The sequence below is a fragment of the Drosophila navojoa genome, chromosome 5 (genome assembly GCF_054131105.1).
Source record: "Drosophila navojoa isolate 15081-1374.11 chromosome 5, UAZ_NAV_1.0, whole genome shotgun sequence".
Lineage (NCBI taxonomy): Eukaryota > Metazoa > Arthropoda > Insecta > Diptera > Drosophilidae > Drosophila > Drosophila navojoa.
Genome location: NC_142893.1, coordinates 3,366,186 through 3,387,603, shown reverse-complemented (window position 1 = coordinate 3,387,603; position 21,418 = coordinate 3,366,186). Strand labels below are relative to the sequence as shown.

Genomic DNA, 21,418 nt, shown 5'->3' with positions numbered 1-21,418 from the left:
CTCTCTCTCTCTCTCTCTCTCTCTCTCTGTATCTCTATCCTTCTCTCTGTTTATAACTCTCACTGTCCATCAGTACATCTTTTCTCTTTCATTATTTCTCTCTAGGTATCCCGCCTTTTACTTTCTCTATATATATTTCTTTCTTTCTCTATCTCTATGTCTATCTCTCTCAGAGAGAGAGAGAAAGACTCTGTATATATATTATATACATATATCTCTATGTCTATCTCTCTCTCTATATATGTATTATATACATATATCTCTATGTCTATCTCTCTCTCTCTCTCTCTCTCTCTCTCTCTCTCTCTCTCTCTCTCTCTGTATATATATTATATACATATTCTCCGTATATGTCTCTTTCTATATCTCTCTTCCTATCTCTCCCTGTCTCTCTCTGTCTTTATTCGTTTATCCATCTGGCTCCCTCTTTCCCTCAAGCTCTCTCCACCTCTTTCGCTCTCTAAGCACTCTCTCCCTTGCTCTCTCTTGACTCCTCGTTCATTTTTGACTTCCTTTGCACAATTTGAGTTAGAGCCCAGCACTTTCTCAGTTCTCCTCTCTCTCCTTTTTTCTCCTGCTCTGATTTATTCTTAGATTTTAGTATTTTGTAGACAAGTCGTCAGGTTATTTCCCCAAGCGCTTGGCGTGTTTGCCAAATCTCAGATAGCCTGGCCAAGAACGGTTAACTGGACTGGCCAAAACAAATGAGAAAAAAAAAAAAACAACACAAAGAGCTGATCTCGATTGCAGTTGAGACACGAACATTGACTTTGAGTGGAGCTTTGGCAGTCCAAGCACGCCATGCTCGCCTTACTCAATGTTCCATTTAGGCGCTGACATTTGGCTCCGACTCCAGGCTTTGGCTTCTCTTTCGGTTTCTGTCAATTTGGCCGCCGTTTGATTTGTCGCCCCGGCTGACAGCTGGGCATATATCATGTGCGCAACTCCTCCAACAAGCTGATTTTAAATTCAAATTTTCCTGATGTTTGGGCCTGATGAAGAGCTCAAAGTCGTATTCATAAATCAGCTCATATATATATATATGTATATATTAATGTGCATGTATTTCTTCTTTTGTCTTATAGCACAAGCTACCCGGAAGCCATCTCGCTGTTGACCAAACTGCTGCAGGCGAAGCACACGAATACGTTGCTGGCCTCCACGCAGACGCTGCTGCAGCATCGCCTGCCCCTTGGCTCCTATTTGCTGAAACCGGTGCAACGCATACTCAAGTACCATCTGCTGCTGGACGTAAGTGGAGCCAACATGAGAGTTTCCAGCAATTGCATCTTTATCTCTCCCTCTCTCCCTCTCTCTCTCTTTCAGAGCCTGCGCAAGCACTGCGATGTGAAGGAGGTAACTGAGGCGTATGCCATAATGCGACAGGTAGCGCATCACATAGACCAGGTGAAGCGTCAGCAGGAGCAGCAGAGTCGTGTCAAGGAGCTGTCCGGCATACTCGACGGCTGGATGGGACCAGGTGAGTCCGACCTACCGAGTCTACACGTCTCTCTGGCCAGGCCGACATTAACCAGAATTATTCCCTCAATGACGCTGCAGATCTGAGCGTGCTGCGAGAACTGAGGCACGAGGGCTTGCTCATGGAGCAGCACAACAAGCCGCGTCAGGTGCTCCTCTTCGAGACGATGCTGATCATTACCAAGCAAAAGGAGGACGGCCGTCTGCAGTTCAAGAGCCTCATAACCGTAAATAGAGCCCTATCGAAAGCTGACCTCGCAGCGAATCACTCACTCAACTCTCTCTCTCTCTCTCTCTCTCTCTCTCATTTGCAGCAAAAAAATCTAATGCTGAGCGAGCATTTGCCCGGCGAGCCGACCAGCTTCTATGTCATACCCTTCGATGACCCGCGCAATCAAATCAAGCTGACGGCCAGAAATCGTGACCAGAAGCGCATCTGGACGCAGCACATCAAAGATGTGATGCTCCAGGAGCTGGATATACCCACTCGTGCCAAGGAGCTTGTCTACCAGCTGGGCAACGAGGAAGGTGAGCCCCAACAGAGCTGAGCTGAGCGGAGCTGTCTGCCTCAAGCAGCCCATCAACTCTTTATAGTTATTTTCTTTGTTTTTGTTTTTGTTTCTGCATAGCCGCTACCTGTGTGTCTTAAATGTTTGTATTTCCACGTTGTTGTTGTTGTTGTTGTTGTTATTGTTGTAGTTGTATTTGTCGTTGTTGTCACTGTTTGCTTGTATTTGCTTTTTTAGTTTTTGCAATATTTTACGGCAAGCTATGATGATGATGTAGTGTAGTTACAGTTATGCGGGCACACGTGCAAATGCACTGCTCAAAAAAATGGCGACTGAGCTGCCACGTTTAGCTTTCAAAGCTCATTAGATACACTGACAAAAAAGGCTTGTTAAATGATGTACAGTGGCTCTTAGAGTTAATCTTACACTGCAAACTATTTTTATGAAGGATGAAAGGAAGAAAACTCCAAGAGCTTTTAAAGCGTATTAAAGCTTCCAAAAGCCGAAATATTAGAGTATATTAAGAGAGAGCTTCTCGAAGAACATTCAATGAAAAGCCATGAAAGCTAAAGGTACAAGCCAAGTTCCTTAATTTAATTAAAATACTTTGAGTTTGAATCCCTAGACTCTACAATTTTATTCTTAATAACCATATAAAACTCTGTGATATCTATAGTCTATTTAGAAGCTTAGAAACTCTCTCAACTAAATAAAACTCGCCTCGACAGATATCCTTTAAAAGCTCACTCACGCACATAAATTAAGGTATTAATTAAGAAAGCATTCTATACATGCAACCGAGCTCTCCATTTAACTGAAAGCTCTACTCGAAATTTCGACTGCAGGGGGATAAAATCCCTCACTCTCTCCTCCCAAGAGCTAGCTTGATTTCTTGCAGTGCAGTTCTGCACTTCATATGCCTCTTCAGCCTGCTGCTGGCTGGGACTCGACTGAAGTGACATAACCATGTCTTGAAATACTTTTCAGTTAGTTTATTTTCGCGCTAAGCTCCTTTTATGTGGCTGCAAATCGTGCCACATCTGGCGCTCTCGAGTTGATTTATGTCTGTGTGTGTGAGTGTGTGTGTCTATATAAATATATATACATACATACATATATGTATGTATCTCAGATGTTTGCACATTTTTAATTGCACATGCTTTGTGCGCAACTGTACTTGCCATCAGATTTATGACGCCTGCATAATGTTATATAATTGGTTTAAGGCTCCCATTCGACTAACCCTAATGCAAATGCTTATTGGTGTGTGTAACTCTTCATTTAACCTTAGTATGTGTGTTAATCTCTCTCAACTATTATCTACATTTATACAGACATATACCTACTCTATATATACTCTTATATTTTTGCTATATGTTTACCGTTGTAGTACTACCAGTGACGCAATTTAAAACTAAACCACCCAAACCAAACAAGAAACGAAAACTTTAACTAGTTTCTAAGGCGTTCCCTAAGGCTAAACACCAGAGACTGAATAACTAAGCGCTACTTTCTTCTATAATCCCAGCCCCCAAAAACAAATAACAAAATAAAACAAACAACTAAAATTGAATTAAAGTACAATTTCTAGTAAATTAACTTAACTGTTAACTGCCAATTGTTATCTTTAAACTCTGTAATCGTAATCGTAATCGTAATCGTAATTAGTTAAAATATTTGCTGGTATTTGCGGCGCCCAGACGTAGTCTTATTAATCCGATATATCCGATCGCTGCCTCGTAAGTATTTCGAGTTATCAATTTACACACGTTTTTCCACTCTAACTTGGCTTGTGAAACTTTGCTCTAATTGGCTTCTATCTGCTTCACTGGTCTTACGTCCAGCATGTACGCATTCCTAACCCCATTAACTACGATCAGCATGCACACACAACACTACTAACACTGAAAATCGCCTCTAAGGACACTTCAGCTATTCGGATTGCGCTTGAAGTTATAATAATGACGTCACGAGAGGGCTTATAGTAAACACTTAAAGCTAGCATAATAGAGCTTTAATTTGTCTTTCACTGAAGCACTTCAAGTTGGGATTAATCCTGGGAAAAATCTGTCTCCCTCTCTCTCTCTCTCTCTGAAATCTAGTGCTTTATTGCTTTATTGTATTCGAATGTGAGAAACTTGTAGATAATAAATGCTCTCAAAAATATCTATACTGTTGCATTACAAAGCTGATCAAGAAATAGGTGAAGAAGCTTAAGATTAAACAGATATTAAGATGGATCCAAAGGTTAAAGTAAGTACCTCGTATGGTTTTAATAAACCTTATACAAAAAAATTAAAAAATGAATAAAAAATTGAAATTAAAATACAAAATTGATCTAAAGATTCTACAGCTTATAATATTTAAAAAAAAAAAAAAAAAAAAATACCAAAAATTAAAGTAATTAGAATACAAGTAAATTAAGACAGATATAAACTAAACAACATTCATTTCGCTTTGAACGCTCTTTAATTTAAAATAGATAAGCCAGATAGATACAAAAACTCTTGAGTTAAAATACGGTAGTATCCGGTTATAACGACTTCTATCTGGAGATCACAATGTATATCTATATATATGTATATATAGAAAAGGCAAAGACTTTTTGAAATGCTTCCCCTTTGATAGCCATCTGAAGCGAGTGTCCTTGACTATCCTTACCTAAATATAAGTACGCATGCTTGCAGGAATGGTTGTGGCTTGTTGTTGATGCAGTTGCTCTGGTTTGCTAGTGCTTAGAGAACGTTGCTGGTGCGTCCCTCGAACTTGTTCATACTCTCATTACAGCGTCTGCTTGCCTTGCCACGCCCCCACTCGAATGTCTGGTATTTGATTTATATATTTATATATATTTTTTTGTGACTTCGTTAGATCGCACGCCCGATCGCAGCACCTGGAAGTGGAGCCTGAACTCGAGCAGCAACTCGACGCCCACGTATCTGGAGCGGCGCAACGCTTGCCGGCGCAGTGAGATTCGCTTGCGCAATTCCAAATTTAAGCGCAAGACGCTGACCAACTCCAGTTCGTTTGACAGCTTCAATGAGTCGCTGGAGCAGCCCTCGCCGGAGCAGGCAGCGGCAGCAGGAGTCGCCACCAAGCCGGCCAAGCCGCTGTCGCGCAACAACAGCCTGGACGACACGGCGCTGCAGAAGCTGGCCGCAGCCGTGCGCTATCGCAACAAGCGCGACTCCAAGTCCAGCGCCAGCAAGGAGCACTGCAAGTGCGAGGCACAGCAGCAGCAGCAGCAGGAGCAGCAGGAGCAGGAGCAGTGCGGGTGCATATTGCGGGAGCAGCGCAGTCGCACCAAGTCGCAGAGTCCAGTGTTTAGCTACAAGGCGCTCAAGGAGCGCAGCAAGTCGGTGCCGCGGATCAGCGGCTTCAGCCTGGACGAGCAGCAGCAGCAGCGGGAGGCAGACGACGATAGCGCCGCCTCGCTGCGCGGCAGCAAACCCGATCTCAGCGAGCGCAAGGCCAAGGCCAAGGGCTTCTTCGAGGTGAAGCAATACAATCACAAGACGATGCCCAAGCGCATTGCCACGCTGAAGAAGCAGAGGGGCAGCAGCGGCGTTGGCAATCGCAAGGAGAGCTGCTCCACGTTCTACATGGATCTTAGTGAGTTTGACAGCTCGGCCGTGCTGAAGATCACCGAGTCCACGGAGGACCTTGAGCTGGCCGAAGAGGCGCAGGAGACCAAGGCGGAACAGTATTACGACAGCCAGCAGGAGACGCAGCCGACGCCCGCTGAAAAGGCGAAGCGGGATGCAGAGATCGTCCTGGATCTGCTGAAGAACACCAAGGAGTTCGAGCGCATCTACAACAAGAACAAGCAGCAGAAGCAGCGCCGCGAGAGCAGCCAGGCCACGACACCGCAGAGTCCCAGTCCGGAGGAGGCGCCTCCATTGCCGCCCCGTCCGCCCTCGCGTTCGCCGCCGCCGCTGGAGACGGAGCAGCTGCAGCAGCAGAAGCAGGAGCAGGAACAGGAGGAGGAGCCCATTTATGAGACACTGCTGCGCAACGTCCACGTGCCCTACAAGTTCTCCCCAGTGCTGGGGCGCGCCAAGTCCGTGCAGTATTTCAAGAAGCGAACGCCCGCCCCACGACCCGAGTCGGACTACGTGACGCTGGTCTATTCGCCGGACGGCGTGCTGCAGCGCGTGGGCGAGGATGCAGTGCAGCAGCAGCAGGAGCAGCGTGACAGCACCAGCTCGGAATCCAGTTCGGGCTCCACTGTAAAGCGCGACAGCCAGTCGACTGTCATCAATCTGAGCCTGGAGTCCACCACCACGAACTCAGAGGCGGATCAGATCGATGCGCTTTACGCGCGTCCCATACCAAAGAACCTAATGAAGCGTCTGCTCAATGGTAATGGCACGTCGAGTGGTCAAAACGTGAGCAACTCGGAGATCTCGCTGCTGCCGCGTGCTCTCAAGTCCATCGATAATCTGAGCATGGCCTTTGGGCGCACTCCGAATCGTCCGCCCGAGCGTCGCGTCTCCGATGTGAGTGAGATGTGCCGCCAAAGCATTTTGCATCGCCAAGGCAGCGAGGCGGTGGGCGAGCGCATGGCCCACGTCGACTATGCGGATCCAAAGACGCTGTTCAGCATCGTTGCCAGTTCGGAGGCATCGTTGCAGCGCGATTCTGTCTTCTCGCTGACCTCCTCCTCGTGCACCTCCAGCGACAGCATGTGCGATCAGCAGCGCAAGCGCTCTGCCGCTGAGCTGCCTGCGTCCGGTTTTGAGTATGAGCAGCATGTGGAGGACAGCTTGGAGAATGATTTCCGTGATTCGGCCATCTACAGTGACGACAACAACGAGAAGCGCAGCACTGACTACGATGTGAAGCGGCCACGCAGTCCACCACCCCCGCCGCCTGCCAATGGATGCGAACGTCATCCATCGCCTCCACAGATAGCGCCGAAGCCAACGAAAGCAACGCTGCAGGAACTGCTGGGACATCATCCCAGTGTGGTGATCTGTCCACCGCATCTCAGCCAGGCGGCGTCGCGCAGCTGGGTGCTCCAGCAGATCGAGAACTTCAACAAGTAAACCAGTCGAGAAAAATTCCTTTGTCCATTGCCATAGAAATTCATCCTGTTTGTATTTTTCATGATTATTATTATTATTAATTAATTCTTGTATATATGGAAATACTTTTAAAATAGCGACTATCTATATGTATATAAAATGTACGTGTGCATCAGCCCAAATTGTAAGAGTTGTAGATATTTTATGCAATGTGTAAGTGTAATTCTAAGATTAAATAATATTTCAGAATTTTATAGGATTTATATGTGCTCTAGCAACATATTCATTCAATTTGCAATATATAATAGTATATAATAGCATTGTACCAGCTAAAAATTACAATAAAACAAATAATTTAATAAAAACAAAGGAATATGTCTTCGATTTATCACATATGCAGATTTAAATATTTAGTTGGCGCTAAACGTTTACCTGAAAATGTTGCATACTTTTCTGGTGTGCAAGAGTTGAGAAAATCAAATTATCAGTGCATACTTTCAGGCATGGCAATAAAATGTACTCGTTGCTAAATGAATAGTAGCATACTTTTGTGCTGATTCGTATATCGGCTGATGCAATATTTTGCTGCATGCTTTTGGGCATGTCTATAACTGCCGAAATATACAAATCCATTGCATACCCGCGAGGGCTGACCATTGGATATTATAATTTATAAGAAAAAAATAAAAAAAAACATCAAAATGGAATATCCTGGGCATATCCTTGCTTATGAACACGGTGTGTTCGCATCGTTAGGACCTCCTCTGTCGATCCCCATCAAAATATTTTGATGTCATCTAAGAATCCATGACTTGTAATATTTCTGCTTCTGGCTGGTCCAGCGACCGAAGGATATCAGCCAAAACACACAAAATCGCCAATATCTTGGCAACCGCTGATGCGATTCGGATGTCCTTTGGCCAGTCGATAGCTCTGGTGACCCCACATTGTTTGATGCCATATTTGTCAGGATACGCAGGACTGCTGAGGAACTATAGGCGTTTTTCTCTAAAAAAAGAAGTCCTTATAACTCAGCTGTTTGAAGGACTATCATCCTTCTGATGACAAATTCGTCCTCAGCCAGATGCAGGCTTTTTTTGCCCCAATGGACATCCCGATAGTCCTTCAAATGGCCAAGTTAATATGCACGTTGGCCACTTTCTGACCAAACCCCTTGCAAAAATTGAGGAAAAATTTTTCGTGGAAATTCGGAAATTCTTGAATGCCAATCGATAGTACTCTCTCTCACGAGCTCAGAAAGGTATGTCATTTAGATATCCTCAAGGATATGACCGAGTTATGGCATCATGAAAATATCCTGTTTTAAGTAAAATAGCTATAACTTCACCAAATCCTAAGGGATTTTTACAGGAAATAGTGCATTAAGCCCGGAAGGATCAGCTGCATTGATCCAAGTTATATTTTGGTGGTGTTATCTAAGGACCAAAGGACATAATTTTCACAAATAATTGGAATACTGTGCTACGCAGAGATTTGCATACCTACCGCTGTTTCTGTTCGTCCGGTCTTTAGTTGCTATTTATATAGAAATTTTTCAATGGAAATAAAAAATCAGGTTTGATTATTTTTTTTTTCTTTAATATTTTATATTCTTGTTTTTTCTTTTAAATTTTCTTATAATGTATTATTAGTGTACCGAAATTCACATTATAATATATTATAAATCAATTATGATATAAACAAATACACATATATATAATCATATAATAAAGATACATTATTGGAGACACAAATAACTTTTTTAGTTATAGACAGACAACATTTCATAACGGCAAGAGCTGTAGTGGCCTTTGAGAGTCCATCCTGTGCCTTCAATACCATTTTGAACTGACTGTTCAAAGAAGAATACAGAAATTTGTATATTGTACTAAATATTTTTATATTTATTTAAATATGTGCCCTTACAGTTGAACTGATATCAGCGAGTCAAGCTGTATAAGTATCCAGATAAGACTGTTGTAGAGCTGCTGTTCCAGAGAGCTAATGTTTACTGATTGCGCCGCTATTTAGAACTAATGTGTCAAAAGTAAATAATTCGCCAAGTTCATGTTCCTTCCGTTTCTTTTTTGATGTTCATGAATTTACTGGGAATTTACTATCGGGAACGACTGGAAGCAGCTGCTAAGGGCAACGCCTAGCTGCGCCATCTAACGATTGGCAGTTTTTTTATACAAACATAATCTAATTTTAAAGCGAGTTAAATAACTTAAATAAATATAGATGTAGCATAATTAAGAACATATTTTCCAAATAAAAATATATATCAAGGTTTAAGGGTTTAATATTAATATTTAAGCTAATCAACGAAACCGACAGAAAATAAATCAATATCTTTATTTATCTTACAGTTTTACATATATACATTAAAAATTTTGTTTCATTTTCAATATTAAGCTGCACGGGGAGCTGCAGCATTTCCAAACCCATTTTATAGAGAATCAGTTGAAAGAACTGTGGCACCACTCATAATGCAGCTTTATACAAGAATAAACAGGAAACAGGTTTAAAATTTGTTTGAACAATTGTCAAACCACTGTCAGAACATATTTATTTGCTTAAGCTTTTATGCCGATTGCTTTGCTATAAAGCTGCAAATTTCGTAGGCTCTGATGTCATTTTTAACTGAATCGTACAATTGGCATTGAGTCATTTCTCTTTCCGCAGATATGAAACTTTTATTGCGGAACAGATGTGCAGCCCGAAAGGCCCAAGCCGAAGCGAAGCTCAAATCTCTACCGCTATCAACAGCACCAGCTACAACAACAACAACAACAAGCAGAGCAAATTCAACAAGTTCTAAAGAAACTGCAACAAATGCAACGCATGAGTTGAATGAAACAAAACCACTTTACAGCTAATTAATAGTCGGGGAAATATTGAATAGCTTCAGAGCCACACTGATATGATATTCTAATAGCTTCTACAGAACGTGTTTACTGCATCGTAACTTGTTTTTCACATTAAATTACATAAAAAAAAAACTTTTTATGAGCGATTAAATTGATGGTGCTGGGCGAATTCCCTAGATAATTATCAATAAAGCAATGGGTTATTAGATATATATGTAAATGCAGATAAGATTTTGCATAACTCGAATCATAAAGAAACGTAAGTCCCCTTATATCCGGAAGCCTAATCAGTTTAGCATATTTTCAATTTACACTCATTTTATTTATATACACTTAAATTACAACTATTTACATAGCTATTTATATGGTTAAGAGTAGCTTAAGCTGAAGGTGACAATTTGTTACTGCACATTTCGCCTGGGATGTATATAGTAGGAGCCCGGCTCATCGTCCTCCCTGTAGATGGCGCTCAGGATAAGGAATAGGCTGGCAATGGCCAAGGCGCGCGCCACATAGCCAACGCTGCGATAAACAAAACTGCGATTACTATCGGACATTGTCGATAACGATAGTTGGAAGAAGTGTGTGCACTAATCAAGCGTAGCAGCTGAACTAACTGTGTCGCACAAGCCATTCAACACTTTTATTAGAGCTGCCCGCCATGTGTATGCATGTGTGTACGTGTGTATGTGTATGAGATTGTGATTTACCCGCAGAGCGAGATTACAGCGTATTGGGAGAAAAACCCAAAGTTCTGACAGTTGTGTATCTCCCGCTCTGCAGATCTTTCAACTGGCATTCAATTTCAAAGCGCACCATTTGACAGCCATGCAAATTATTTATTTGATTCTTTTTTATATTTATTTTTGGCATGCGAACGTTCAGCTTATACGTGAGACGAATTTAAAACAATCAGAATTGCGGCGCAAAACATATTCTTTGACCAAAATGTTCATTTAATTGGGCTCTGGACGGCTCTTAAACCGGCCACAAAAAAGATTCCAGAAATCTGTGGAACACAAATTGAAAATAATTAAGTTTTTACTTTTAAATTTTTCCCTTACCTCATTCGCCGCTGAAATTGTGGCAAATGGCAGAAATGAGATATTTTACAAAGAATGCGAAGTGGCAGCTGCAGCACGAAGAATGCCGGGGCCAGCAGCAATTTCTTCAATTGCAACATTCTAGAAACTGTTGATGTCCTGTCAAGGATGTGCCATCGACTGAGCTCAGGATCACAATATGTACAGGTAAGGTAGCCTAGCCAGGTAATGAGCGAGCCAGCGAGAGGGCTGAGCACAGAGAGAGAGAGAGAGAGAGAGAGAAAGGAAAAACGAAGACTGAGAGAAGCAAAAATCGAGGGCTGAGATTTTGACTAGAAGTTAATAGTATATGAAGGAATTGAGAACAAAAACTGTAAATATATTTAACTTAATATTTATAATTAAAAATAAATATATATTTATATTAATTGAAAACAGAATTTCAATGAATACATGTATGAATGAAAACCTTTTAAGCCACCCTCGCATAAGATAATATATGTATATGACAAACAACTACTGTAGTAATCTAAGCCCACGACAGCTTTATAAATTTGAGTGAATTTGAAGTATAAATAATCTATATGAAATTGGAGTCTGAAGGGACTGCATCAATAGACAATTGTTTGATTTGTATAGCTCATTGATTTTGGGGCGGGAAGTGCATTGAACTTGAGACGAGTAAATGTTACTAAATATAGAACACACGACGACTCCAACGGCTGTTGGCTGTTCCGCTTAGTTCCGCTGCAGCTCTGAATCCGCCACTTCCTATGTAGCTATAAATATGCATCCCCATCCGATGCGACTAGACAGCTGGCAGCTATAGGTATATGTATATTTAGAAAAATAGTGGATGCTGCCGCCAAGGCCAGTCCAGTGCAACGTGCAGCGCCATGGAATTCAGAAGTGTGCCTATTCTGCCAACCTATGCAGAATCCAGGTGTGCATCGATATATATATATATATACTAAGAACGTAATTGTTTAATTGAAAATTTCTTATTGTGCAGCCCGGATAACAAGGAAACCTCTCTATGTCCCTATAAGAAGTTGAAATCACCTGATCCGGTCATCATACTGATCACCTTGACCGTGCTAGTGGGCTCATTTTGCCTGCTAAGTGGCTTTATACTCCTCTGTGTGGTATCCAAGGCGTGGCAGGATGATACATCTGAGGCTATTCTCTTAATGGGTAAGTCTCAATTCTGTCTTTTGGATCGTCGTTCGGTTTGTTATTCTATATGTAATCCTCAATTGCAGGCATTGGCTTCTTCATCACATCATTATCCTGCGTCACTTGGAAATTGACGAAGACGCAGCGCTTGACCCAATTAAGGGAGACCATTGCGATTTAGATAAAACTTTTTAAAATAGGCCTAAATATTGTTATGTATGTATAGATGCCAACAGCTAATTGTTGCTGGCAATATAGCTAAAGTCCAACGTATGTATATCACATTATTGAGCTATGTACAAATAAGCTAACTTCTCTCCGGTGACCACAACTATATATTGTAATAATGGTCACTAGGCAATGCGATTGGGGGCTAAATTTTCATACTAGTATATTACAGTTCATAGACAAATTTAAATTTCTGATTTATTGATAACATATCAATATTTAATCTTTTTTTAACGATAAGAATTATTCCGATAACTATCGGCGAACGGGCATCAAAACTATTAGTCGCTTGCATTTTCAAAATGTATTACATTTTTAAATTTCTTTCAGCATGAATATAAAAATCATATATGTATATATATATAATCTTTATAATTTGAATCAAACAGCAAAACGAATCGATGTTTGTCAAATGAAAACCCAACTCATTTGGCACCGTTAAAAAGTAAATTTGAGTTTGTAATAATATATAAAATTAAATGGTTTTTCGCCAAGTGCAATCAAGTTATCAGCAATGTTTACAAAGATTTAGCAAAATACGACTCTTTTCAGTAGTTTCTATCGTCAGACCGCAAATTATAAAATTAACGCGGTTAAATTCAGACACCCGACTAACAACATATATAAGCGGATTCCACTTATTGTTGGATAACTAATTGTTTCTTTTTAATAATTTATTATTTAATTTATATTGTAACGCAAATTTACATTCAAATATGTATATTTTAAAAATGTCAAACAATAAAATGCAACACTAACCAGTCAAAACAGTTAGTGCAGCTGTTAATAACAGTTCAGCGATATGTTAAGTAATGAGCGAACCATTCAGTTCATTTGAACATCAGTTACTTTTGCATGTGCACCTTTTGTTTTTGTTTACAATTGAAGTTCGTTACAATTTTGTTCTGCACAAAATTTATATGTTAAAAAGTGAATATAATGTCTGTTATCGGTTCTGTTATTATATAATTTGTTCGCGACAACGCGCGTCAGAGCCTGCAACGAAAGTTCCTTTTCCACAAAATAGGAAAATATATAAACAAGCAGGGCACGACAATTAAAGCGACGCTTGCTTAACGACTTGTCAAGAAGGCAAGTGAAATAATATACAATCGTTTCTTCTTTATGATGCGTGCGTCATAATTGGCACGATAATTACCACCCACCTTCATCGTCACTATAAATAGTACAGAGGTTCACATCCCATACCTTTGGCCCTGGCTATTGATTTTGTTATTGCACGTGATGCCAAGACAAAAACTCAATAATCTATGTAAGTATTCCGTGTATGTGTGCATGTGTGCTTGTTTCTATGTGTCACTATGTGCGTATTGCTGCCAACGGCCATTTTGACTTTTGAACGCAGCCCGCTGCCGGGTCAAAACCCAGAAGCAGCACGAATCATGGCTCATTGCTGTTTTGTAAGCCATTGGCAATATATCATTTAAATATATCATTTCGAGTTGTTTTTTTTTTCGAAGTTGGTGTGTCACACCAAAAATATAAATTATCTAAATTTTATTGTTTTTCAAATTTTGTTATTCTGTTTTTATTTTATACATATATTTCTTTAAGGTAAGCGCACAAGCCCGCAAATCATTGGAACCTAATATTATGCAAGGCGGCAATAAAAGTGTACAATATACTTTATCTAGTTGTAGACGCTATATACAAAACATACATATATAGAGAGTCGAGAGATATATATGCTAGTGGCACTCGCTAGTGATAAGCACTATTAGTTATTAGTTATTCGCACTGCTGCCTTGCAATTATGTTTGGCGCCTTTGTCCACCTACCGTTGAAGACGGCGGCGACGATGACGATGACGTCAAAAGCCCAACTGATCAATATTGAATTGTTAAAAATGAGACGAATCGCGCTAATGTTTAGCCATAGTGCAAGTAGATGTTCGAGTGCTGCAGTCCCCCTCCTCGAACCCCAACAACTGCAACGACAACTATATCGACGACAATCCCAACAACTCCGATTTAAACAGGAACTGCTGTGAGTGTGCGAGATAAGCCCCTAAATAAGTTTAAAGTGAAACGAATCAAATGTTGTGTATAAGTCTCTTCGATCTGATAACATGGCTCGGGTTCGAGTGTCCGCCTGATCACCCGCCCGTCCACTCGTTAACCCGCTCAGCTGCCACCTCTTCGCCCGCTCGTCTGCCAGCTATTATGAGCACCTCGTTCTATCAATTAAGGCCCATTCAGATGCAACTACTCATACTATAAGTCCAGAGAGAGCAGAGACTTGTCTACAATTTGTCGTTGACTAAATGCCCTTGCAAATGGTAGCTGTATTTCGGCCTTAGTGCTCCGATATATAGGCGGAAACTTTGTCCAGATATTGTCAGCAAAATGTGTTAAAGATATCTTGATAGCTAATATACGTGTGATAAGGGTCCCGTTACTGATAAGATTTTGGCTAGGTGTAAACTATGGAGGGCATATCATAAAGTTTTTCCGAGTCAAAATCGCCGTATGTAAAGTGCGGACCAAATATTTTGTTGCTTCTTTATTATCGTAGCTTCATCAGAACATAATGTAGAGGGAATATCGTAAATTTACTTGAGCGAACACCGAGTATTGTAGAGCGAATATCGTAAAATGTTAATTTATTCGAGTTAACATTGCGGCATTTAGTCGTATGTAAAGTGACTAGTTAGTATCAGCATTTAGTCATAAGTAAAGCGTTTTACGATAACGGAAATATCGTAAATGTGTTTGAGCTAAGAAGGTAGCATTTAGTCATTCGTCAATTGCAGAGGGAATATCTTTGGAGTTAAGATCTTATTAATTTTTAGGGTAATTATTATAGCATAGTCTACATGGCATCGACTCAAATTATCTGATGCGAATCCGCAGCAGGTTCTATAAATCATATCAAGAGCAATTTCAAAGCCAAGCATGCCCATTGCAAGGGTATAAGAACGATAAGATATGGCTCACAGCCCAAACCTCCATCCAATAGTATATGTGCTTATAAATATGTTCGCGTGTATATATTTACATATGTACAGATCATATCATATCAGGCCGAGTAGTGGCAAACAGTGTCCGTAGTTCCATTCAGCAATTTGTTCATACAGATATAGATATAGTAGTTATTCATATGCATGTGCATATGCATATGTATAAGTCTCGCAGTTGCCACTGTCACAAATTGTAATTTTTTATTTCGCACGCCTTTAATCCAAAATTGCAGCCGCTGCCCCGCTCGGGATCAAAGTAGCAAGTCAACTTGTCGAGGAATACACACGGAGCCATTCGGTCAGTCAGTCAGCATGTTCCACTCGATGTACGCGTACCTGTCGCACCTGCCGCGCCTGCACGCCCTTGGCATTGCGGTCTTCGCCTATGTCATCTATTACCTCATTCAGGTGGTAAAGGTGAGTGAATAAACGTGACTTACGCAACAGCTTAGTCAATTGTCTTTCACCCGAGCTAACGAAAGTTTCGTAACACAATATTCAGCGGCCGATCATTGCCTGCGCCGATGGGCCGTTCAAGCAGTATCTGATCAAGAAGATGCCCACGCTGGAGAACAAATACTGGCCGACCTTCTGGTGTGTGGAGAGTCGGGCACAGACTGTACTTGCGAGCCTGCTGCGCTCCAAGAGTTTGCCCCGTGTCAATTATCGACGGTAAGTCATTGCTGCCAAGGAAATCAGATATTCAGTCTGTCAGCTATTCAGCAGCAATGCCTATTAAACCATATGATGACAGACTTTTTAGTATTCTTTGCAATTTGAAAAGGTCTTGAGCCGAACACAGATTGCTCGGCGTAAACATTGTAGTAAATATAACTCAATTAGTGACAAGAATGCGCTGTTCTCGTTGAAAAATGGTTCACAATATAGGCAGAAGCATATACGGTTCATAGAGTATATATGTATCTCCAGATTGATTAGATTTAAAGTAGACGCGCTAAATGGCAATTCAATTCAATAGAATTCTAGAATTAAACAAGCAAGAATGTTGCAGTCGAGCCGCATCGACTGCATAATACTCATTCACGAGGTTTGCATTAACTTCGCTTTCAAACTTAAACAAGATATAATATCTTATTAAAAAAAAATCTCTATGAGAACGAACCAATTTTATATTATATAGATTAGATATTAAGAGACTAATCTAATCTAATTATACTTCTTACCTATTTCAAATATCTTTCAAGTGTCTTGCTCTCTTTACTCACAGTGAAATACTCAGACTGAAGGATGGCGGGGAAGTGGCGCTGGACTGGCTGGAGGAGGGCTGCGACGAGCGGGCTCCTTGCGTGCTGATATTACCCGGGCTGACGGGCGAGTCGCAGGCCGAGTATATTAAATGCCTGGTGTTTGCTGCCCAGCAGGCGGGCATGCGTGTTGTTGTCTTCAATAATCGAGGTCTGGGCGGCATCGAGCTAAAGACGCCGCGTCTCTACTGCGCTGCCAACTGCGAGGATCTGTGCGAGGTGGTGCATCATGTGCGCCGCACATTGCCCGTCGACTGCAAACTGGGTGCCACAGGCATATCCATGGGCGGTCTAATACTAGGTGAGTAATCAATGCACATAAATCAATTGTTTACCAATTAATTAACTCTCGCGGCAGGCAACTATTTGGCCCGAAAGAGCGATGAGGCGCGCATAAATCTGTCGGCGGCCAAGATCATATCGGTGCCCTGGGACGTGCACAAGGGCAGTGCCAGCATTGAGAAGCCGGTCATCAACAACCTATTGGGGCGTCATCTGGCTGGCAGTCTGTGTCGCACGCTACGCAATCACCTAGAGGTGTACAGAGACATCTATCAGGATTCGGAAATAGATATACAGCGCATACTGCGAGTAAGTAAATTAATTACAAATGAGGTTAAGACACAAGCTAAAGTAGATTTTCAAATTCACCTCTAGTGCAAGACCATCAAGGAATTCGATGCGTTGTTTACGGCCAAGCAGTTTGGGTATGCGCATGTGAATGATTATTACACGGATGCCACGCTGCACAATAAGCTGGATCACATTTCTGTGCCGTTGCTCTGCTTGAGTGCAGCGGATGATCCGTTTCAGCCGCTGGATGCGATACCTATCAAGGCGGCCAATCAGTGCACGCACGTGGCCATTGTAATCACCGCACGTGGTGGACATATTGGTTTCCTCGAGGGCTGGTGGCCATCGACCAAGGATCAATACATGTCCCGGCTCTTCACCGAGTACTTCACCAAGGCACTGTACGACGAGGATGGAGAATTCGAGCGTGCCTCCAATAAAATGCACGAGCGCTTCTTGGCCAAGAAAACCATGGAGTTGACCGCGAGCCTGAACGCGCCAGCAGCTGCTGTCCTGGTGGATAAACTGGAGCAGCACAAGCTGAAGCTAATGTAGATCAGCAGCAACCAGACGTCGATTAAAACCGAAAACATATTTATATATTTATAAACAAATAACTATATATATATAATAGAGATGCGTGTGCAGCAGACACCAGCTGGAGACTTGTGATATGAAATTAGAACAAAATCCAAAGTGTTATTAACTCCCTAATAGAAAAAAAAAGATACTAACAAAGAATTACTCTTAACGCAACTATTTGATGAAACGATTCGACAGCTGTTAGATTTAACCAAAATTAACGCTAGCATATGTGTATATCTATTAGAGACATATCAACGAATTGGAACAGTGAACCAAAAGCTTTAAAATTAATTCATATGTTTTTTAGTGAGTACAAAATGCAAATCGCAATTTAACAAACTAACTATATAGAAAATACACTTAACTATGACACAGAACAATAATCTTACTCAGAAAACTATATAAAAAAAAAATATATATATATATATATATATATATATATACTATTTTTTAATTCCATATATATATATATATATTAATATAAACATATATATATTTAAAATCTAAATAAACAAATTGAATAGAACGCTTAAGCATAAAGATTGCATTCATTTCGCATATAGTATACAGAAGAGGCAATTGAAAACAATTTCATATAGCTTAAAAACACGTACGTTAAATTTTAGAATATAAAAAACGGTTGTATTTCGGTAGCTATTGGATCTATATCGGCTTGTAGAGCAAAGTTGTGACATATTTCTTGCAGTAGCGATGCGTCGCACTCAGCACCATGACACCGTCTTTGATGGATAGGGCGTACAAATGGTTCAACATCACATGGTTCGGTTCGGGCAGCAATGTCGGCTCGCACTACAATTTATACAGAGAGCAAATATAAATATAATATGCATAACGATTACACAGCGAGAGACTATAGTCTATAGACTACAGACTTTAAGCAAGCCTCAGCACTTGACTTTTACATGTAGATCACGTCATTTCCCACACACACATACACACGCGGGGCTTTGGAGGTCGTAGCAACTAGAGCAACTGCTGTTTTGACAAAACTGTAAAGCACGTTTAGATGACGCTCTTTGTAAAGCTTTGAGTGAAAATGGCTGATTACATTTGAGCGCTATATACATACATAAAACATTCATATTCATCCAGTACAACGATTGGAAATAGTTGAAGACTGCAGCGCAAAAGGTAAGTGCAGTTTAGCTGCTCAAGCTTAAGCCATTATGTAGTTATACATCTTCAATCAGTTAATTACTTAACTACAACAAGTAACTAGTCTTATTTCTGAAAAGCCTCTCTGATTCAGTTATAATTCAACTGCTGCAATCAGCATATATGTATCTTCAGGTAGTCACATTAGTCATCCAGTCCCTACTATTAATCAGTCCAGCTGTTATGCTTTCGACTAAACAGATTATCAAATTTAAGCAGTCATTTCCTGCCTCCATTAATTAATGCAGATATATACCTCTACGTTTCCACATCTTATCAGAGTACAGCCCTCTGTTGTACATCTTTAAACTTCCAGTAACTCAATCTATTATCAATAAACAAACAAACAACCCTCTAGCTTATAAGGTTTAGCCCATAAATCTTTCAATCTACAATCAATTCATTCATTCAGCTGCTCAATCGGGCAATCAATGCAGCAGCATATATAATTGTCATCTATTTTGATTAGTTGACAAAAAACTTATGTTGTTCAAGTGAAGCAACGCCCCTGCCTAAATTGCTGATATGACTTTCTCTTCAATCAGCCCGACTGTCAATCAATTAGTCATGTATTCAAAATTCCACATAATTTTCTTTCTAATTCATATGCTCCTAGCGTTTATGTTATAATATTACTTTAATTAACTCATAAGTAGAATCTAACTCTCTTAAAATTAATCAACCTTATCCTACCTAATAAAGTTTATGCTAGTAATATATCTTCAATCAATCAGTCAATCAATCTGATGCTATCAACAATCATATACATTACCGATAGTGGCGTATCCTTGTTGAGTATGACCTGCAGCAGGTGGGGCGGCAGCACTGGCGGTCCGGACACCTTCTCCCAGGGCTTCACCTGCGGCACTTCCTGCGAGTACTCCTTCTCCGCATAGTTGGGCACATTCTCGCTGTCTTTGGCCAGCGCTTGGAACACCTCGAAATCGGATGCGCGCACCGACACCAGATTTGTCTTTTCGCCGTCCTCATTTTCCACGCTTTTCTACAAAATCAAACCAAAACAAACAAACATTAGATATAGCTCGCAGAGCACTGCAGAGAGAAGAGTCAGAGATAGAGAGAGGAGAGCAGAGCAGAGCTGCTCGGCATTGCCAGTCGCAAAGCCAAATCCATATTGTGTTATTGTTTACAGTCCAGCGCTGATTACACAACACTTGAGTGAAAAGGGAAAAATTCAAGTCGCAGTACGTCAGCCAGTGTAAACAATGCGTCGCTCATATATCGATTTTGCCCCACTGTGCTGGCTGGCCAGCCAACTCACCAATTTGGGATCGTGCTTCCATTCGCCGTCCACACAGAACTTGTACTGATGGTCGCCCTCCGGCAGATCGATGATGGTCACGAAATTGCCATGACTGCGCACCATCGGAATCGGTTTCCATTTGGAGAACGTGCCCGAGATGGTCACATTTTTGCCGCCATAGTCCCAGCGCAAAACCGTGGGCAATGCCGTCTTCTTCGATTCTGCTTCATCAAAATTCTTCGATCCTGTTGCCTTCATCTCTTGATACTCATCGTTCAGTTCATCCATAGTGCTATCTCTTTCCAGTGCTGCTGCGGCTGCTGCTGATGTTGTTGTTGCTGTTGGCTCGTTATCAACAGCTGTTGTGCGCTTAGCGCCCGCTCTCGTGTAAAAGTCGTCGTCGTCTTCTTGCGACGAACCCTCGTTCAAGACTGCCGTATGTTTTTTATCGAACGAGAAAGCTTGGCCGCCACCGCCGCCGCCCGGAGCTGCTGCACCTCCCACTCCGGCCCCCCCAACAGTTGACACAGCACCGCCGCCTGCGCCGCCCCCGCTGCCCAACGAGTCACGAAAGTGTGCGGGAGAACTTGGCGTGGAGAGGTCCGTTGACTTGTGGCGCTCGCGATGCATATGCACAGTCGAGCTACCCGCGTTGCCCATATTGCACTGCTTGTTTTTTTGTTTTTGTTTTTACGCTCTCTCACTCTCTGAATATATTGTTAACTTTTTCCACTAAATTTTTTTGGAGGTTTTGGCACTTTGTTTTCCTTGACTTTTTCTTTTGTTTTGCGTTTGGTCAGTAATTCACTTCCGCGTTTTGTTGCTGTTGTTTGTATGTATATAGTTTGTTTTGTAGTCTATATTGAATTGTATATTATATTTGGCATTTAATGTTTGTAAGTCTTTATTATTTAATAGTTTGTTTTCGTCGTAAAAATGGCTAATTATAATTACAACTACATGTACATGTGTGTGTATGCATGTGTTGCGATATATGTATGTAAATACGTACATATATTCGCAGTTCCAATTGGACTTGACTCATTTTGGTGAGAACATTGCAGAGTTGCTTTTGGCACACATCGGCTAGGGCGGCAAAGTAACCACTGAGTCACTAATTTGCTATTTAAATTATACAATAGGTCGATCGCAAGCTGCTGAGAGAGGATGATCTAATGCAATGAATCGCCGAAACTTGATTTCTTATAACAAAAACTAATATTATCAGTTGAATTTTGTTTCG

General features: G+C 41.2%; 5 protein-coding genes across 8 annotated transcripts in view; 3 read left to right on the top strand and 2 right to left on the bottom strand.

Annotated features, from left to right (window-relative positions):
* The window catches only part of GEFmeso (Guanine nucleotide exchange factor in mesoderm), a 77,195-nt gene extending 69,811 nt beyond the window's left edge, over positions 1-7,384 (top strand). The window contains exons 4-8 of the mRNA XM_018103969.3: positions 1,086-1,251; positions 1,327-1,480; positions 1,561-1,706; positions 1,794-2,007; positions 4,860-7,384. Coding sequence (XP_017959458.1) covers positions 1,086-1,251; positions 1,327-1,480; positions 1,561-1,706; positions 1,794-2,007; positions 4,860-7,036 — 2,857 coding nt within the window. The 3' untranslated portion in view covers positions 7,037-7,384. The remainder of the gene's footprint in view (positions 1-1,085; positions 1,252-1,326; positions 1,481-1,560; positions 1,707-1,793; positions 2,008-4,859) is intronic.
* Positions 7,385-10,211: 2,827 nt separating this feature from the next.
* On the bottom strand, positions 10,212-11,104 carry LOC115562708 (uncharacterized). Its single transcript, XM_089262374.1, has 2 exons — positions 10,950-11,104; positions 10,212-10,894 (listed from the first exon to the last, which is right to left on the bottom strand). The coding sequence occupies exon 2, from the start codon at positions 10,440-10,442 to the stop codon at positions 10,287-10,289; it is 156 nt and encodes a 51-aa protein (XP_089118500.1). The 5' UTR covers positions 10,443-10,894; positions 10,950-11,104; the 3' UTR covers positions 10,212-10,286.
* On the top strand, positions 11,000-13,060 carry LOC108653493 (uncharacterized). Its single transcript, XM_018104002.3, has 4 exons — positions 11,000-11,135; positions 11,774-11,871; positions 11,941-12,122; positions 12,191-13,060. Exons 1-4 carry the CDS (start codon positions 11,004-11,006, stop codon positions 12,283-12,285), a joined length of 507 nt encoding a protein of 168 aa, XP_017959491.1. The 5' UTR covers positions 11,000-11,003; the 3' UTR covers positions 12,286-13,060.
* A 196-nt stretch (positions 13,061-13,256) lies between these two features.
* Positions 13,257-18,820, top strand: Hydr1 (abhydrolase domain containing Hydr1). 4 transcript variants are annotated; one of them, XM_089262373.1, is made up of 6 exons: positions 13,257-13,424; positions 15,546-15,729; positions 15,815-15,984; positions 16,541-16,878; positions 16,936-17,168; positions 17,235-18,820. In XM_089262373.1, the coding sequence occupies exons 2-6, from the start codon at positions 15,625-15,627 to the stop codon at positions 17,703-17,705; spliced, it is 1,317 nt and encodes a 438-aa protein (XP_089118499.1). In that variant the 5' UTR covers positions 13,257-13,424; positions 15,546-15,624; the 3' UTR covers positions 17,706-18,820. The 4 variants fall into 4 exon arrangements, with proteins under 4 accessions (XP_089118499.1, XP_030240538.1, XP_030240539.1 ...); XM_030384678.2 differs by having other exon boundaries at positions 13,363-13,605; XM_030384679.2 differs by lacking the exon at positions 13,257-13,424 and adding an exon at positions 13,666-13,907.
* alc (5'-AMP-activated protein kinase subunit beta-1) lies at positions 18,163-20,835 on the bottom strand. The gene is made up of 3 exons (XM_018103992.3): positions 20,194-20,835; positions 19,684-19,914; positions 18,163-18,545 (listed from the first exon to the last, which is right to left on the bottom strand). Exons 1-3 carry the CDS (start codon positions 20,833-20,835, stop codon positions 18,399-18,401), a joined length of 1,020 nt encoding a protein of 339 aa, XP_017959481.1. The 3' UTR covers positions 18,163-18,398.
* Positions 20,836-21,418: the final 583 nt, after the last annotated feature.

Bases quoted from the DNA above. Each gene is read 5' to 3' on its own strand.
- LOC115562708 (XM_089262374.1), bottom strand. From the start codon at position 10,442: ATGTCCGATAGTAATCGCAGTTTTGTTTATCGCAGCGTTGGCTATGTG.
- LOC108653493 (XM_018104002.3), top strand. From the start codon at position 11,004: ATGCGAAGTGGCAGCTGCAGCACGAAGAATGCCGGGGCCAGCAGCAAT. The intron at 11,136-11,773 runs GTAAGGTAGCCT...ATGTATATTTAG, and splicing joins CAGGATCACAATATGTACAG to AAAAATAGTGGATGCTGCCG. The intron at 12,123-12,190 runs GTAAGTCTCAAT...CCTCAATTGCAG, and splicing joins TGAGGCTATTCTCTTAATGG to GCATTGGCTTCTTCATCACA.
- Hydr1 (XM_089262372.1), top strand. From the start codon at position 14,107: ATGTTTGGCGCCTTTGTCCACCTACCGTTGAAGACGGCGGCGACGATG. The intron at 16,879-16,935 runs GTGAGTAATCAA...CTCTCGCGGCAG, and splicing joins CATGGGCGGTCTAATACTAG to GCAACTATTTGGCCCGAAAG. The intron at 17,169-17,234 runs GTAAGTAAATTA...ATTCACCTCTAG, and splicing joins ATATACAGCGCATACTGCGA to TGCAAGACCATCAAGGAATT.
- alc (XM_018103992.3), bottom strand. From the start codon at position 20,835: ATGGGCAACGCGGGTAGCTCGACTGTGCATATGCATCGCGAGCGCCAC. The intron at 19,915-20,193 runs GTGAGTTGGCTG...TTGATTTTGTAG, and splicing joins GGAAGCACGATCCCAAATTG to AAAAGCGTGGAAAATGAGGA. The intron at 18,546-19,683 runs GTAATGTATATG...TATAAATTGTAG, and splicing joins ACAAGGATACGCCACTATCG to TGCGAGCCGACATTGCTGCC.